The sequence below is a fragment of the Colletotrichum costaricense genome, assembly GCF_030867565.1.
Source record: "Colletotrichum costaricense strain IMI 309622 chromosome Unknown Scaffold_14.1, whole genome shotgun sequence".
Classification (NCBI taxonomy): Eukaryota; Fungi; Ascomycota; class Sordariomycetes; order Glomerellales; family Glomerellaceae; genus Colletotrichum; species Colletotrichum costaricense.
This window is the reverse complement of record NW_026848243.1, coordinates 101,270-116,666: the sequence shown is the minus strand read 5'-3', so window position 1 is coordinate 116,666 and position 15,397 is coordinate 101,270. Positions and strand designations below refer to the sequence as shown.

General features: G+C 52.5%; 6 protein-coding genes across 6 annotated transcripts; 2 read left to right on the top strand and 4 right to left on the bottom strand.

The window, feature by feature from the left end:
* Window positions 1-791: 791 nt before the first annotated feature.
* CCOS01_11913 (uncharacterized protein) lies at window positions 792-1,922 on the bottom strand (the record flags this gene model as incomplete). The annotated part of the gene is made up of 1 exon (XM_060460064.1): window positions 792-1,922. One exon carries the CDS (start codon window positions 1,920-1,922, stop codon window positions 792-794), a length of 1,131 nt encoding a protein of 376 aa, XP_060309007.1.
* A 718-nt stretch (window positions 1,923-2,640) lies between these two features.
* Window positions 2,641-3,441, bottom strand: CCOS01_11912 (pectate lyase A; the record flags this gene model as incomplete). Its single annotated transcript, XM_060460063.1, has 2 exons — window positions 2,641-3,035; window positions 3,117-3,441. 2 exons carry the CDS (start codon window positions 3,439-3,441, stop codon window positions 2,641-2,643), a joined length of 720 nt encoding a protein of 239 aa, XP_060309006.1.
* A 582-nt stretch (window positions 3,442-4,023) lies between these two features.
* CCOS01_11911 (uncharacterized protein) lies at window positions 4,024-5,903 on the bottom strand (the record flags this gene model as incomplete). The annotated part of the gene is made up of 3 exons (XM_060460062.1): window positions 4,024-4,829; window positions 4,889-5,406; window positions 5,473-5,903. Coding segments are annotated over 3 exons (1,755 nt in total), but the record flags the coding sequence as incomplete, so codon positions are not given.
* A 1,417-nt stretch (window positions 5,904-7,320) lies between these two features.
* Window positions 7,321-8,863, top strand: CCOS01_11910 (sugar transport protein; the record flags this gene model as incomplete). The annotated part of the gene is made up of 2 exons (XM_060460061.1): window positions 7,321-7,379; window positions 7,444-8,863. 2 exons carry the CDS (start codon window positions 7,321-7,323, stop codon window positions 8,861-8,863), a joined length of 1,479 nt encoding a protein of 492 aa, XP_060309004.1.
* Window positions 8,864-8,904: 41 nt separating this feature from the next.
* CCOS01_11909 (uncharacterized protein) lies at window positions 8,905-10,136 on the bottom strand (the record flags this gene model as incomplete). The annotated part of the gene is made up of 4 exons (XM_060460060.1): window positions 8,905-8,960; window positions 9,036-9,194; window positions 9,250-9,503; window positions 9,646-10,136. 4 exons carry the CDS (start codon window positions 10,134-10,136, stop codon window positions 8,905-8,907), a joined length of 960 nt encoding a protein of 319 aa, XP_060309003.1.
* Window positions 10,137-10,859: 723 nt separating this feature from the next.
* On the top strand, window positions 10,860-15,397 carry CCOS01_11908 (uncharacterized protein; the record flags this gene model as incomplete). Its single annotated transcript, XM_060460059.1, has 5 exons — window positions 10,860-11,104; window positions 11,361-11,656; window positions 11,710-13,561; window positions 13,706-14,649; window positions 14,703-15,397. The coding sequence occupies 5 exons, from the start codon at window positions 10,860-10,862 to the stop codon at window positions 15,395-15,397; spliced, it is 4,032 nt and encodes a 1,343-aa protein (XP_060309002.1).

Genomic DNA, 15,397 nt, shown 5'->3' with positions numbered 1-15,397 from the left:
ACCTGATCGGGTCCGAAGTCTACAACATACAGGGGTCATGACAAATGAGACGAACCACTGGTGCTATCATAAGATCAGTAAATGCTACCATTTGACATCAGTCAAATGAGGTTGGGGTGATCTGGCCTCGGAAGCCGCCAAACCGGAACCGAGGCTGATTACCAGCGTCTTCCGCAGGGCATATTGCTTGCCACACCAAGCCCTATAGCTAAACCTTGATGTGGTTCTTGAAGCTGTCCAATGTCCAGAATTAGCGACGCCTAGGCTGGCGGGCTGAGAACCTTCATTTAGCTGCGGCTTTCTGTGTGGGCCCGTTGGTGTCGACCGAGTCAGTCCAAGGTTACACTCTTCCCCGTGTCCATGATTGATAACCCAGCCTTCACCACCGTTTTGGTCCAATTTGGTCCACAACTTTCAACCTGTTACTGGACGACTGCCAAGTACCCCGTGGCCTGCTTGATTGGGGAGCACAAGGAGATCCGAGTTGTCCGTGCCAAGAAGGCTCCATCCGCCCGACCATCGTGGTACTCGCGTGGTTCTCCAGAAGGTTAAAGGCGTCTATCTTTGTTGCTAGTCATGATATCAAAGCATTGACGCACCGCCTTGTTTTCCAATCCGCAAAGCCATGGGCCCACTTCTTCGCCTGACTGCTCGGGATGGGATGGCGACTTTCAGCATGCAATATTTCAGGGCTTTGACAAGTCACTCAAAAGGTTTGGGTTGATCTCCTACAACAAACTGCAACTAGCACAAATTGCGTATTGAGAAGGAGTCCATTCTCCTACGCGATTCTAATTCAATCCAAAACTTCTTTCAAAATCCTTTGCTTCCTTGCCAATCGGTTGAATCAAGGTATAGCTCCCGGACTTATTGAACTCTTGCACCCCGTTGAGTAGGTAAAGCGGAGTCATCTGCCCATCATCGCTGAAATACAACTTTGGTCTCTCCCGGCGATAGTAGTCTAACTTGACACCGTCGGTGAACTCAACGGTTGTGTTGTACGTCAAGGTATTATTGTTGTAGATCCAAGGGCCCTCCCAATTGCGAGCATAAGCATGTGCTCCGACTCGCGGCCCTTTTCTGCCTTCCGCGATATCGACCATGTGGTGGACCAGAATGTGCCAGTGTCCTCGTTTATCTCTCCAAAGGAATGGATCTTCACTGCGCTCCGTGTTTCGCGGTTCAACAACAAGCTCGTGGGGTGCAGAGAAGTTGTCTGCGTGGTAAATATTGTTCTTCTCCACAGCGAGTAGGATCTCGTGCGAAGGGTCCTCATCCGTCCACAGCGGCCACGGTGCAGGGTTCGTGACGTTGATAACCTGCGGAATTGGTGTCGTCCATTCCCTAAGATTCGGCGACGAGGAAACCGAGATCGTATTGTTCCACTTCTGGGATTTGCAAACGTCACCAACCTCGACGTCTTTGCCGATAAAATAGATCAAGAACTTTTCATCCGCTGGGCTCCAAATAGTTGTAGGATTGTGGTGGAAAGTGCTGAATAATGTTTGGGCGTAATTATACGGGCCTCTCGGCCCTGTGCGAGACTCGGCTCTAATTATGGTGCTGAAAGGCCGCCAACAAGAGAGACCACAGCCGTGTGACATTTGCGACGTAATGAGATGGAAGAGACCCTTGTCTTCGCGATCTTGGATGATGTGACCTCCCCAGGAAGAGTTTCCGGCGCCCTCCTTGTAGAAGTCTGATCCTGTCGCGTTCGTGTGATTGTACCCGGTCCAAGGCTCGACTGGCTGCAAATCCAGTTCGCTACAGTCGGAAGAACGCCATCCTTTGTCACAGACACAGGAGGAGTTTTGATCGCAAAGGCCGTTGAGACTGCAGTCGTCATCCGTTCGACATCCAATAACTCCAGCCAAGAGGCTGGAGAAATAGCCAAACACAACAAGGCTCAAGAAAGCTCTCATACCTCAGTAATTTTGACCTCTTTGTTGATTCACTGCTATTTTTATGTTTTCCACGAAATCGACGCTGGGAAAAGTGCAAGACAAATCCCTCTTGTATGCGCGACATATCTAACTGCAGCCGCTTAGCAAATTTCCAAGATCGACGGGATGAATTCTCGGCTCGTCGTAGATCTATCCGAATTGCGCAGGTCTCCATCTAGGAGACCGGCGGAAGAATTGAGATCCTCGAATCTGCGTCGGCTTCTCCGCATTTCCCCGCGAACAACACCAGCCCCCATCATACCGCAGCAACCATTCTGTACATGTACTGATCAAGGCAACTCAACATAATCCGGCTTTCAGATCACTCTAGAACCTGCGACTCCAACACCAGTGGGAGAATTATATGACATCTTGCTGGCTTCAACAACATACAGGCCGCGGTCATGCTGTGGTGCCACTCCTGTATTGAAAGAAATGAGGATAGCTTACCACCCCTAAGGCAAGTTGAGAGCTTGAGGTACGCAGCGGAGCCCCACATACAATTGCCCTACCATGCTGATTCACTTGCGTATCAACACATCGCTCATATTGAGCCTTTGTATGATATAAGGGGATGGGGGTTTCGAACTGATGAAAGACGATGAGTAATTATGGCAGTAAAGCAAGTAAGACACCGGTCATCTTGAACAGAAGTTATGCCCATCCACGCCGATGTGGCTCGAATCCTCCCTGCTACCTAGCAAATATCCAGGGTCGCTTGGCCTCTGCAATTTGCAGTCGTGGTGACCTTGGGACTCTCCTGGCCCTTTTCAACACCCTTATACTCCTGGCAGACCTTGGCGACACCGGTACCGCAGGACCCAGATATTGTTGCAACATCTCCAAAGTTTGAGTTGATGCCGGCAAGTAATTTGACATTATTGGCCTTCAAGTTGGTTACTACCAAATTCCTCGGACCGCCGTTGCTCACACAGTTGGCACATGAACGGTAAAGACGATTCACATCGATGACCGTAAAATCTTTGACTGTGGCTGTTCCTCGGCCTAAGTGCGAGATCGTGTTACCGTAACCTCCGCGGACACCACCTCCCTCGACGAGGATATCGCCATTGCCATTGATCACTATGGCATCTGTATCATCGCGTAGAGGTCAGCCTTCGTTCTCTCGAAACTCACTTTGCCATGGTCCAGTCCACGGAGACAATATCTCACCTTCACAGACCTGTCGGAACCAGACATTCTTCAGCGTGCAAGCACCTTTACAATGAACTCCTTCAACCTGGCCGGCACCGATAATGACGTTGCTGATAGTGGCGCCATTTTCAAGTATGAAGACGGGGTGCCCGCCTGGAGTCTCAACATCGGTATTGCATGAGCGTCCGCGATCGTACTCCTTATTGCCAAAATCCTTAGACCCAGATATCACATTCGGCGCCGGTAGTGAGATGATGGAACCGTTTCGGCTGGGAATATTGAGCGTTTGACAGGCAACGAGACCAGCAAGGAGCGCCGCTGGCAGTGTTTTGGAGATGAACATAGTGAATCAAAGTTCGAAGGGATGTCCGGTCGAGCAATGAAGAAAGGCTCGCCTATCTAGCATGTAGAGCCACCTGGATAATATAGAATATAGATGTAGATTTCAAGTGGAGTCTATCCCTGTTTGGTCTAGTTGCTACAGTCATCCACAGCAAAGTGGTTGAAATTAAAGAACTTAGGCCTAGCAAGTTCTTGCAGAACATATAGAATCTATAGTTCTGCCATTTTGGACTTCGTGGAACCCGCGGGCATGTGTATGAGGCTGCGAGGGAGCAGGAGTTGATTCGTGGCTAAACCACAGCATTCACGCTCTGTGGACATTTCTCCAGCGATGTAGTCTCTTATCCGTGGTTCTCGCCCTTCCTTGGTGGATTATCTAACGATATTATTCCGCTCTTGAAATAGCGCATGTCTGATTAGAGTAGCGCCAAGCCATGCTCACCTCCTGCAATCTTAGCCGTCAATCATATGCTGTCCACCTTGCGAAGCCAAGAGGTCCATGCTATCCAGCTGGCCATGTTGCTACTGGGGCCACGGAAGCATTTTGAGAATACAGCATCATCTCGATTCTACTTGTGGTTTGTCATCCATCATTCACCTTCCACTCTTCAATCAACTTCCGCCTCTGATGGTTCGTAGCCCACCCCAACTCCGTCTCGATACCAGAAAGTAGCTCCAGTACCAATTCCTGTTCCGGTCGCGTATAAAAGGCTTGCCCTGCCACGAAAAGCGGCTGGACAGAGTGAACACGCACCGCATCAGTAGGATCCGCGAGGCTAATCCCACAAATCTCCTTGCAATGACGCAGCACCCCTTTCTGAATGAGTCGATACGATCGCAGACGCGCCGACACGGTCGACCGTATGGCCGTGGATTCTTGGGGCCGGTTCACCAGCAAAAGAATCTGAGCCATATGGTAACTTTGCATCGTCGACGCGCACATCGGAATGTCGTACCAGACCCTTTCCATGTCCATATCCGTCTCATCATCATCCAAATCCCCGTGGCGACTAGAGAATCTTGTCCGGGCGCTGGGCACAAAGGTCGGCGGTAGACTCTCATACCACTCCTGCAATTCGACTTCAAGCTTCGTCCATCTTCCCAGGAGGAGTTCCTGCGTCAGACCGAGCGACATGCGCTGGCCGGCGGGCTTAGAATAGTCTTCCGGGCGGATACCATCCCCGTTGGTGATGTAATTCACAATCTTCCCCAGAAGCCACAAAAGCTCGTTGCTTTTTGAGTCTTCATCCACGTTGGTCGAGGAGCGGATATCGGCCGTCGAAAAGGGGCTGAAGGGGAGTAAGAGGTTGCGTTCGTCTGTAGCAAGGCCAAAGTTTTGCCAAAGACGGATGTGGTCCAAGTTGAGACGCGTCTGGGTTTCGCTTATGACTTTCGAAGCGCAGATGTTAGCCTTTTGGCCACGACAGTGTATGTGTTGAGAAGCTTACAAGCACAGAGGAAATCCTGCCTTGCCAGACTCCAGAATATTGGCCCCTTGGTCGGAGACTGCGGTATCGAGACCGGGGAAGATCCTCCCAGAGCTCTATCTGAGGCAGAGTACAGTGACAGAGCCGTGAGATGCGCCTTCCACGCATTTCCTGGGGCGTTCATCAACTCGTACATGCAGAGTATGGCAACTGCGGCAAAAGTATCCGCATGTTGGTCGCTCGTCTCGCTATGTAGCGCATCGTCCCTTGCTCCGGCGAGAGTGATTGCGTGCTTCAAATGTCTGATTGCTTGATGATAGTGTCGGACGGCGTGGTATTGCCAGTCCGGGGGTGTCGTAGCCGAGGGAGCCACCGAAGCTCTCGCGCTGCGGGTCTGTCGGATCTCGTTGTCATTTGACTGTGTGCGCGATAGGTGCTTTGCTGCGAGAGCGCAGATTGCCGATTTGAGAAGCGGCCGAGTCGTTGCTCTTATTGGTATTTTGCATGAGAAATGCGCAGATGTATCAAATAGGTCCATCCTACCGCCCACATTTTAGTAGCTGTACAGCCCGAAGGTAGAGGGATATGAAGAGAACAGGGCTTACCACTGCCCAGGTCCTTGTCTGAAATGTCTCAGAAGCTTTAGAGCTATTATGTTCATCTCTGAATCATCGTCGTCGCCGTTGTCGTCCAAATCTTCGTCGTCATCTGCTTGAATTGTGGGTGATGGGAGGGCCACTGGGTTTAATACATCATCGTTCCCACCAGATGCAGTAACAGGTCTGCTCTGCACAACATCGCTATCCATTCGGAGGTCCTCAGAGGATTGTTGAGCGAACTCAGAAACTCCTTCCGACCGCGATGTGTAAGCCGGAGTTCTCCCACTCTCCGCATCCCGAGGTTCGGGTGTTGACAGCGTGTGACCCCATTCACCAGATGGTCCTCCTTCAGTATTGTGACTGTCGTGCTGCAGAAGAAAATCATCGTCGGAGATGTCGTCGTCTGCCTCGAATGGGTTCGTAATATTCACAAAGACAACTGAAGCGGTTGGTTAGTGATAACATCAAGGCTAGATTCCAGACACACATCGACCCACGTTCATGCGGAATATCGAGCCAGGTTTGATCTTCTTCGAACAGATTCTCGACAACAACACGACCTGCAGAAGCCTTGTCTTGTCCTCGACAAAGAAGAGAGTGATCAAAATGACGAAATTTTGTATCTTGCGAAAAGATGCATTCGCGATCAGACTTGGTACATTGCCCGCAAGCGGGTCGTGCCTCGTTGCATTTTAGTTTTCGCTGCCGGCATGTCAAGCTGTTTGTTGAAGTTGTAAAGATAATGCACGTTTCTGATTGAAGGTAGCAACCCACCACCCATGATGCGAGCGCATGATACCTACGCTATGGTCCGGAGAGGGCCAAAAAGGCCTCGACCACGGTCTCGACCGAAAGAGAGGGGGGCTCTGCTGGACGCGGTTGGTTTAAGGAATAACCCTTGTTAGTCGTAAGGTTGGGTAGCAAATGTGACGTTTAAGGGCGAAGAGATAACATGTCATAAGGGAAGAGATCCCAGGACTCAATGTGGTGGGTGACAAGAGAGGAAATCTTTCCGGCGGATGGTTCCGGTGGAACATGAAAAGGTGGGGGGGATACCTTTTTTTATCTCGAGGGTGTACTATCGTTGACAGGCAGAGAGTCAAACGAACGTTCTATGCTATTATTTTCCGTCAGCTCTAGTGATTAGCGTCATCAAGAGCTGATTAGGTCCCTCGTCGACCAAGTCAGCGCAACCAACGAGACGAGACGCTTAAAAATTCAACCGTATAGTAAAATTTCGTTGGGAAGGAGAGTGTATCCGTCTACAGGTCAGAGTCAGGCTTTCGGCAAAGTTACCTTACTCAGACACCGGCCAGAAGGGTCTGACGCTTATTGCCGATGGCGCAGGATGGACCGACTGTTCCCACCTCAACTGGCAACTTTGCCGACAGTACCCTCAGTGAGCTTGCTTGCCAATTGGCCTCAGACGAGAGGCAGCTAAACTCATCGATGTTAACAACTTGCGAATTTAGAACCCTCCATGGGCGGATTTTGAGTTATGGCAACTAATCCGAGCCGTATCGTTGTCAGAAAAACTACACTGCATAGCCCACGCGTGAGACAACAGACTCTTGGCGAGCATGACCCTGTGAAGGCCCAGTAACCATTCCCGCCTGCAGGCTATCTATCGGAGTTTTCATCAAGATGGCAAACCCGGTGGGCTTCATACCCGAAAGGAGAATAGCACGATATCAAGATGGGCACAACATGCAGCCACCAAGCCAGTATAAGAACCTTTTGAGTGGTCTGAGGAAGGAAAGCTACGGTTCGCTCGCTGGTCTATGCTACAGAGCATTTATCTCGCCCATTACCGTCTCTAGATCGTGAGCCTCGATCACAATGAGACAGTTCAGAATGCCGCCGCTCTATGCCAGGGCGTCTATAGCTACGGGAGCCTGTCTGATGCTGTGGGGGTGAGTCTTGTCTGCAGATCTCCTTCGTTTCAACCAGGCTTATCAGCTAACTTTCACCTCTCAGGCTCGACACTGGCAGCATAGGCCCCATAACAGCAATGGAGACTTTCAAGACCTCATTCGGTCACTTCTCCGCCATCCTCCACGGCGCAATCGTCTCAACCCTTCTCATAACCGGCACGATCAGCGCCCTCCTAGCAGGCATGCTAGCAGACCAACTCGGCCGAGTCGCCATGATATCTACCGGCGCCGCCGTCTTCGGCCTCGGGGCCGCCATCGAATGCGGTGCCGTCCACCTCGCAATGTTCATCGCCGGCCGCGCCGTAAAGGGTCTCGGTACGGGACTCTTCGTCAGCACCGTCGCCGTGCAGATCTGCGAAATCACGCCCGCCAAGACGCGAGGTTTCTGGGTTGCGTTCTCACAGTTCATGCTTACGGTGGGATTATCCCTGGGGTATTTCATCTGCTACGGAACGCGTCGTGTGGCGGATTCGTCGGCGTCTTGGCGAGTGCCGCTTGCTGTTGAGGCGATTCTGGGATTTGGACTCGCCGCGACGACCCTTTTTGTGCCGCAGTCGCCTCGATGGTTGATGGCCAAGGGTCAAGTCGATAAGGCTCGGCTTGTCTTTACACAGCTAGGCATCAGCGAGGAGGAGCAGCGGGAGATGCTGGCGTCCAAGGGCGTTCAGGAGGCAGCAGCAGCCGCAGTACATCCTCCCAACATGAGCATGGCGGACACCATCAGAGCGACGATCCATGACTTCCGGAAAGCTTTGTCCAGACCCTTCCGCTCTCGCACTGCTTTTGGATGCTTCTTGATGGCTGCCCAGCAGACCAGCTTCATCGACGGAATTCTGTATTACGCCCCCTTACTATTCCGTCAATCAGGTCTCTCAGAGGAAACAACATTCCTCTGTTCGGGAATCCTGGCTTTGGTGATCATGGTAATCACTATCCTGGCCACCATCTTCACAGATAGCTGGGGCCGTCGGACCTGTACCATAGTAGGAGGGACTGGCATCGCCATCCTCATGTTCCTGATGGGTTCCTTGTACGCCGCCAACCAGGTCCGTGTCGATGGGGGTGCCGGACGGTGGGTGGTGATTGCATCCATCTACCTCTTCGCCGTCGTTTTCAATGGCACTTGGGCTATTTGCATCAAGGCCTTCCTGGTTGAGAGTCTCCCGCGCGAGACGAGGTCTAGCGGTGCGGCGCTGGGACAGGCTGCCAACTGGTTGGCCAATTTCGTTGTTGCTCTGACGGCGCCGCCCTTTCTCGCTGCCTCATCTTCGGGGCCGTACTTCTTTTACGGCGGATGTACGCTGGTAAGCGTTGTCGTCTGCGCAGTTTGGATGACGGAGACGAAGAGCCAGAGTCTAGAGGCTATTGAGGCGGCGTATCTTGAGCGTAAATCGGGCAAGGTTGATGAGAAGATGACATGGACGACGACGACGGAGGGTTTGAGCGGTTCAGAAGAGACTTAGATTCAGGTTAATGCGATAGCAGAGTCAAGCAAATTTGGTTCTTACGAAGAACAACTCAGGTTTGGGTTGACGTAGAGCTGGTACTGTGAAGGTACATCTGCGATCAGAAGGAAATCACTGTGATGTATTAGCCAGAATGAATCACGTTAGAATGAAAAACCTCTGTACTCACGCGACAGCTTGGCGGCAGTAGCGATAACAGAATCAAGACCTCTGGTGCAGTAGTCGCTGTGAAGATCTTGGATAATGTTGGAGAATTGGTGGATTTCCGGGTGTGTATCAAGGGGGAAGGTCTTGAAGGTATCGAGGTTATGTTCGCAAATCTCTTGATCTACCCAAATGGTTTGTCAGTGGCTTTATTACATCAAGGCGACAACACTACATACCCGAGAATAGGGCCTTGAACCCGCCAATGATTACAACATCATTTATCGGTCGCTTCCGCAGAGAGAGTAATGCGGCTGTCATTGGAAGTGCCCATTCGTCTTCCGCTCCGAAACATCCCTGCGCAATGGAGCTGGCAAAGCGGAAGTCGGCCTTCGTCGCCGGCGTGGGTGAAGCGAAGCATTGGACGCAAAGCCTGCAGACCTTTTTTGCCAGTTCGAGATTCTTGTTCGGCAGCCCGAGCTCGGGAAAGAGCCTGAAAAGGCCATGATCGATGGTACTTTGGAGAGAGGCTGAAGAGCATACGCCTTCAATCGATAGCTTCCCTTGACACAAGTATTCCCCAAAAGTTGTACTGAGTTTCTTGGCGCAAAAATCGCAGCTTAGATAGATTATACGTGCGTGCTGCGTCTTTCCCAGTGAATTCGTCAAGGAGTGCAACGTCGGGAATAAAAGAACCTCCAGGCAAAAGTCTTGTGTCCAAGATATAGATCCAGATATCGGACGGGTCGTCGGGACGCCCGTTTTTGGGCATGATGCTGCGATACAGTGCGTATTGAAGGGCGAAAAGTAATGAGCTCGTCCAAGACATGAGGTTGTCACCATCCCGAGCCCAACCGCGAAGGTGACAGTTGAGCATCTCGGCTGCTTCGTCCGGAGGCATCGAGAATATGTCGCAGTCGGATCCAGCGTGACCACAGAGAGCAGCTCTTGACACGACAGATTTTAGTGATGTTTCACCTGAGGTGCTTGGTGCATGGACTCTGAAAAGGTATCGCGGGATCTTCTTCAGAGCTGAAGTAGCATCCCCATATGAAGGGCCGGGTGTAAAACGCACACAGCCGCGGGTCATGTGCTGAGTGGGAGCAGAGTCAATCTTGGTGGCCATTTTGAACACACTTTGGCCTATATCAGACGTTGAGGGGTTATTTGTGGTGTCGTCGGTGTAATAAGGTAGGCTTTAGACGATGTTGTTTTGGGTGAGAGATTTGCTATTCACAACACCAGTTGAGTAATTACCGAACATGGATGATAAAGCACGAATGAAGATGAACTTGTAAGAACAATCGTCAGAATTATATGTGATTTGAAGACAAAGTGTAGAGTGATAGGCATCCGGTCGGCAGTGACAAGTCTTGTTTATGATTCCATGTGATGTGACGTCAAAGTCCTCTGTTGCCCGATTCTCCAGATTGACGGCCTCCTGCATCGTTTTTTATGCATGTAGGCAGACGATGACGGATACCGCAGGCGCGATAGGCAGCCATGCCGGTTACTGCGGAATGAGTAAGCTGTTGCAGCTGATAATCGCAAGATGAACGCCTCTTCGTCGTTGGTTTGGAATATCTGCCTCCTTATAAAGACATGTCTTTTAACCTCCACAGGATGTTAATGGGAGGCTCTTGACATCTTCAGAAAGATGTCTGGGCGGCAGGATGGAAGATGCTCGCTTCGTGTGGGGACTGATAAGATAAGGTTAAGCTATCGATGGAAGCCGGGAGAGCGCCCGCCTCGGTGGTACCTTCGGAGATCCCTTTTCTCCGCATTCCGTTAGGCTTCCGTCTGTTCCCCAGCAAATCAGAGCGTACCGCCTCGGCACTGTGGGGACGGAATGCTGGCAGCGAACCTCTTCAGCACCGAATCGGGCCACGGTGCCCCCTGGCAGTGGCAGCCCATTGGGAGTGGGACGTGCGGCCTCAGTGAGGTCAGTGCCTGGCTTGCCTGGCCCACACCAGAGCTTCAACACCTTCCACTGCTATCTGTCCAGGGGAATCGCAACCACCACGAACAACTTGCCTTTCATCACGATTCATTCTCCACCTTCCTCAACGACCGCCAGCTCAACTCGCGTCTTCTGTACGACCGCCGACGACCATCCTGCATATCAGCGACATTGAACGATACCCAGCGATCCTATTTCCAGCCTTCGTTCCGTCCCTAGTCCGTCGATCCCCCGGCACCTCCGTGCTCCCGAAGTCCACGACCCTCAACCACCTACTCACCTTTACCCTGCAATCCTGGCTTCCCCGGCCGGGTTAGCTGGCCGAGGACGTCCAGCGCCAGTCGAATGAATGCAACCCCTAAATCCATTCCTCGCTGCCTTCTTCCGAAGCTCCCTACCCTCACAGTGTACCCCGGTACATCACCACATCCTCCTGGTCCCGACCACCGATGTCCTCCTCACATGTCGCGAAGTCGAGAGCGGCTCGACCTTCCACGAGCTCATCACTTCGGAGGAGTTCCTAGCTAGTCATGTGCTTCGCATTCCCGCCGCAAATACAACCTCTGCTGCGGGTGGGAAGGACGCGGCGCAAAACCTGCGCGAGCTGAGGGGCAAGGCGAAGCAGTATCAGACCATCAATGGTCGCACAGTCGTCATCAAAGATACACACGTCTACAGTAACAAAGGTGCGCCTGGGTATGCAATACGAAACCGCCTGTGACTGACAATTGTATCCCAGGCTTCAAGTCGCTTGCGCAAGCTCAATTACTGAACGATTCGACATGGTATCCCGACCTCCTTGAACCCCGCCAATGGCTGATTTACTACATCTCGCGGCCACTGGTGGGCGTATGGGAAGAGAACAAGATCGAGCCTGCCATATTGGTGGAGGGAATGGCGAGGAGGAAAGCCCTCGAACAGAGCCAGGCGGCGGCTGCTGAGAATGGCGAAGGCGCCATGCTTCCCCGGAAGAAGGACATCAAGAGCTTCCACGACCTCCTCAACCATTTTCCTATCATCGCACGACAGATGCAACCTGGATTAGAAAAGCTGTTTCGAGAGTTCACGACTGTGTTCGAGCGACCGCTCCCGCCGCCCCCTTCGGCGTTACGCATACCCGACCCCGAGCCCGACGGACCCATCACTACGGCCATGAGGAAGGCGCGGTCCAACAGCATGTCCGCAGCAAGGCGCCCCAATGGGTTGACTAACGGTCTCCCCGTGACGGAGAACTTCTACGCCGAGGACGACGAAGATGTGATGAGGGCTTCACTGGAGACTGCTGTCACAGCCGCCATCGACTTGTTCCAGGGGGTTGACAAGCAGCAACTCTCGATGCTCGGCGCTACGACCGACCTGACGGGACCTCTGGTCGAAAGACTCATCGAAAGATACGTCACCGAGAATACACACCACCTCCTGTTTCCACGACTTAGTGCATCAAAACGACCTTATGATCTCGAGTTGGAGGCCAAGATTCGGCAGATGGAGTTCATTGATCTATCACAGCTTGGCATCTCCATAGAAGGTGGGTCGCGAGGGAAGCATGAGTTGACGATACAGCTTGGTCTGGCCGTGGAGGAGTTCAAGAAGACAGCGAACGCCATGAGCCCACAAGAGATGCTCGATCTGCTCCTGTCGACCATGAAGCTGGTCACTCATTTGACAGAGTCTTCACGAGCGCAAGCAGCCTCTTCGACCGAGAAGCCTACTTTGACAGTTAATGCCGACACGCTAGTCTCGCTGTTGCTCTTCGTGGTCATCCGAGCACAAGTTCGGCACTTGCACGCTCGGCTCATCTACATCCGTCACTTCATCTTCATTGATGACGTAGACAATGGTGAGATGGGATATGCACTGAGCACCTTCGAAGCTGTCCTCGCATACCTCGCACTAGACTCGTCAGGATTGCGAAGAGCCAGCCGACGAAACAAAGCGTTATGGAATGCTACCTGCAATGGAAGCCTTGACGACTTGAAGAAGATCATGGAACCAGACGAGAACGCCATTCTCGACGAAGACCTTTATGATTCGCCAGAATCAAGTAGACGCCCCTCTCACAGCTGGAGCTTCACCAACGGGTCTGCCTCGAGGAGATCGTCAACAGCAGTCACGATCTCGGATCGCTTCTCATCAGGCTCTGGCCTGAGCCACGTTTTCCCATTCCAGGCCGAGGATGATGGCAGTGAGATTGACTTCCCTTTACCGCCGCCGCCTCGCAAGGTCAAGAGGGTTGCCATGGATACACGAAGCATGTCCAGCGGCTCGGAGATCTCGTACCACTCGAGGGCGACCAGCAATGGTACCATTGGAAGCGTACTTGAGGGCGACATCACTATCGATCGTCTTTCGCAGACACACAATGCATTCGGGGAATCAATTTTGATGATGGCTGTGCAAAACGAAAGGCCCGATGTTCTGCGGTACTTGCTGACGCTGAGCGAGTACTATCCTCTTTCTGTCATTCTAGACGACATCAACAACGAAGATACAACGCTTTTTAGCGCTGCTGTCCAGCTGGGGCATACGGAGCTGATTAATATTATTCTCGACTTCATTTCGAGACTGGCGGCAAGAGAGCGCTTAATTGAGTATTTTGCTCAGCAAGACATTTGGGGGCGCAGTTGTGCGCATTACCTGTTCCACGCACCGTTTCTAATTTCTCGGATCGGGAGATTAGTCCCCTGGCGGCAAAAAGACAAGAATGGGCAGACGCCGCTTTTTGCACTCTGCAGGTCGTATGACCATATCCACTACCGCGAAATGGTGGATGCCGGCCTTGATGCGGCCACGGAAGCGCAGCGTGACGGGCTTCCGCTGCACATTGACGATCATGTGGACGCCAAGGGGAACACTCTGCTTCACATTGTCAACGACCCACAGCTGGCACTCAGAGTGCTCCAGCAATGCGATGTCGATGTCAACGCCACGAACGAGAAGAAATTTACGCCGTTAATGGTTGCTAGCAAATATGGCAGGCTGGATATGGTCAGAACGCTATTTGTGGACGCACGCGTCGATGTTGCAGCCCGAGAAATCCGAAGCCTGACTGCCGTTGAATTGGCCAAAGATGACGACATCAGGAATAAGATTGATGACCTGGCACTCTTCAGCATGCCCCCTGGCGCGGATGCCCGTATTACCGGTGTCGTGAGGGCCTTTTTCGTTGAAGATGCGACCATTCGGCTGGTCTTGAAATCGGCAGCCCCAGCCGACCACATGAGCTACACCGTCACCACAAGCCGCAGGAATTTGTCTGATTTCGAGCACCTCGGCAACTTGCTGGCGCTGGAGAACCCGGCGTCCTGGATCCCGGCGGTGGCGGGTGTGCGGTCGCCCTTCCAGATACCTTCGAAGCCGTCTAGAGCAGTGCTACGAGATATCCAGACTAGGGCCGACTGGTTCCTCAAGATCATGCTCAATCACCCCACATTCGCAACACACGAGATGCTCTGGGAATTCTTCCTGGTGCCTGATATCCAACTAGGCATGATGGAGCAGAGGAGTAACCTGAAAGCTGAGACGCGAGCCGAGAAAGTGCGGGAAGAGTACGAGCCCGTCAAGGATGTGCGAGAGGTCGAACAATTCGTCGATCATGCAAGGGAGATGGTGCGGAGTGTCAACTACTCGACTAAGAGCGTGGCAAGAAGGGTCAATTCCATCGCCATTGTTGCTTCAGGTAAGTTTTGTTTCTGGTAATCAAATAGTTTTGGTCTGGACTAACGAGAGCAGATCTTCATGACGCATCACTCCTGCTGCACCGCGCTGTTTCGACATTGCCGTTCCTTCCACCAGCATACATCACGGCGATGGATTCTTATGTCCGTACCCTCGTACCAATGCAATCGAATCCTTACGGGATCTTCCACTCGACGTTCCTGGCATCGCAATCGACGATCCAAGCCCTGCTATCGGCTCTGTCGCGGCCGCCAGCGCAAATTACGCAGATATCGGCTGCGCGCAAGGCCGTGGAGCGAAACTACAACTCGCTCACGAGATCGACACGGTGGCCTCTTGGGTTGCTGGATGACACGCGACAACGCCTCAACGAGGAGAGGGAAGAGAAAGCCCGCCAGTCACAGGAGCAGGTGGATGACCTCGGTCGAGAACTTCGATACTCGCAACAAGTAGTTGCCGGGGAATTAGCCGGGTGGCAAGACCTGCACGAGAAGATGGGGCGACGAGCGATCAAGGAATTCGCCAAAGGCATGGTGATCCAGGAGCGACTCCGGCTGGACGGGATGATGAGGACACTCCGGAGGCTGCGGGAAGGGAAAGCGGATCTCGAGGCGGCATTGGCAAACGTTTCAGGGCGGTCGAGTATGAGTCAATCGACGCACGAGGGGACGAGGAGAGATGCAGGTGAGGGAGCCAGCAGTGGGAGCACGAGAACGGGCGACGTGGTGGCGAATGGTGCGGGATACTAG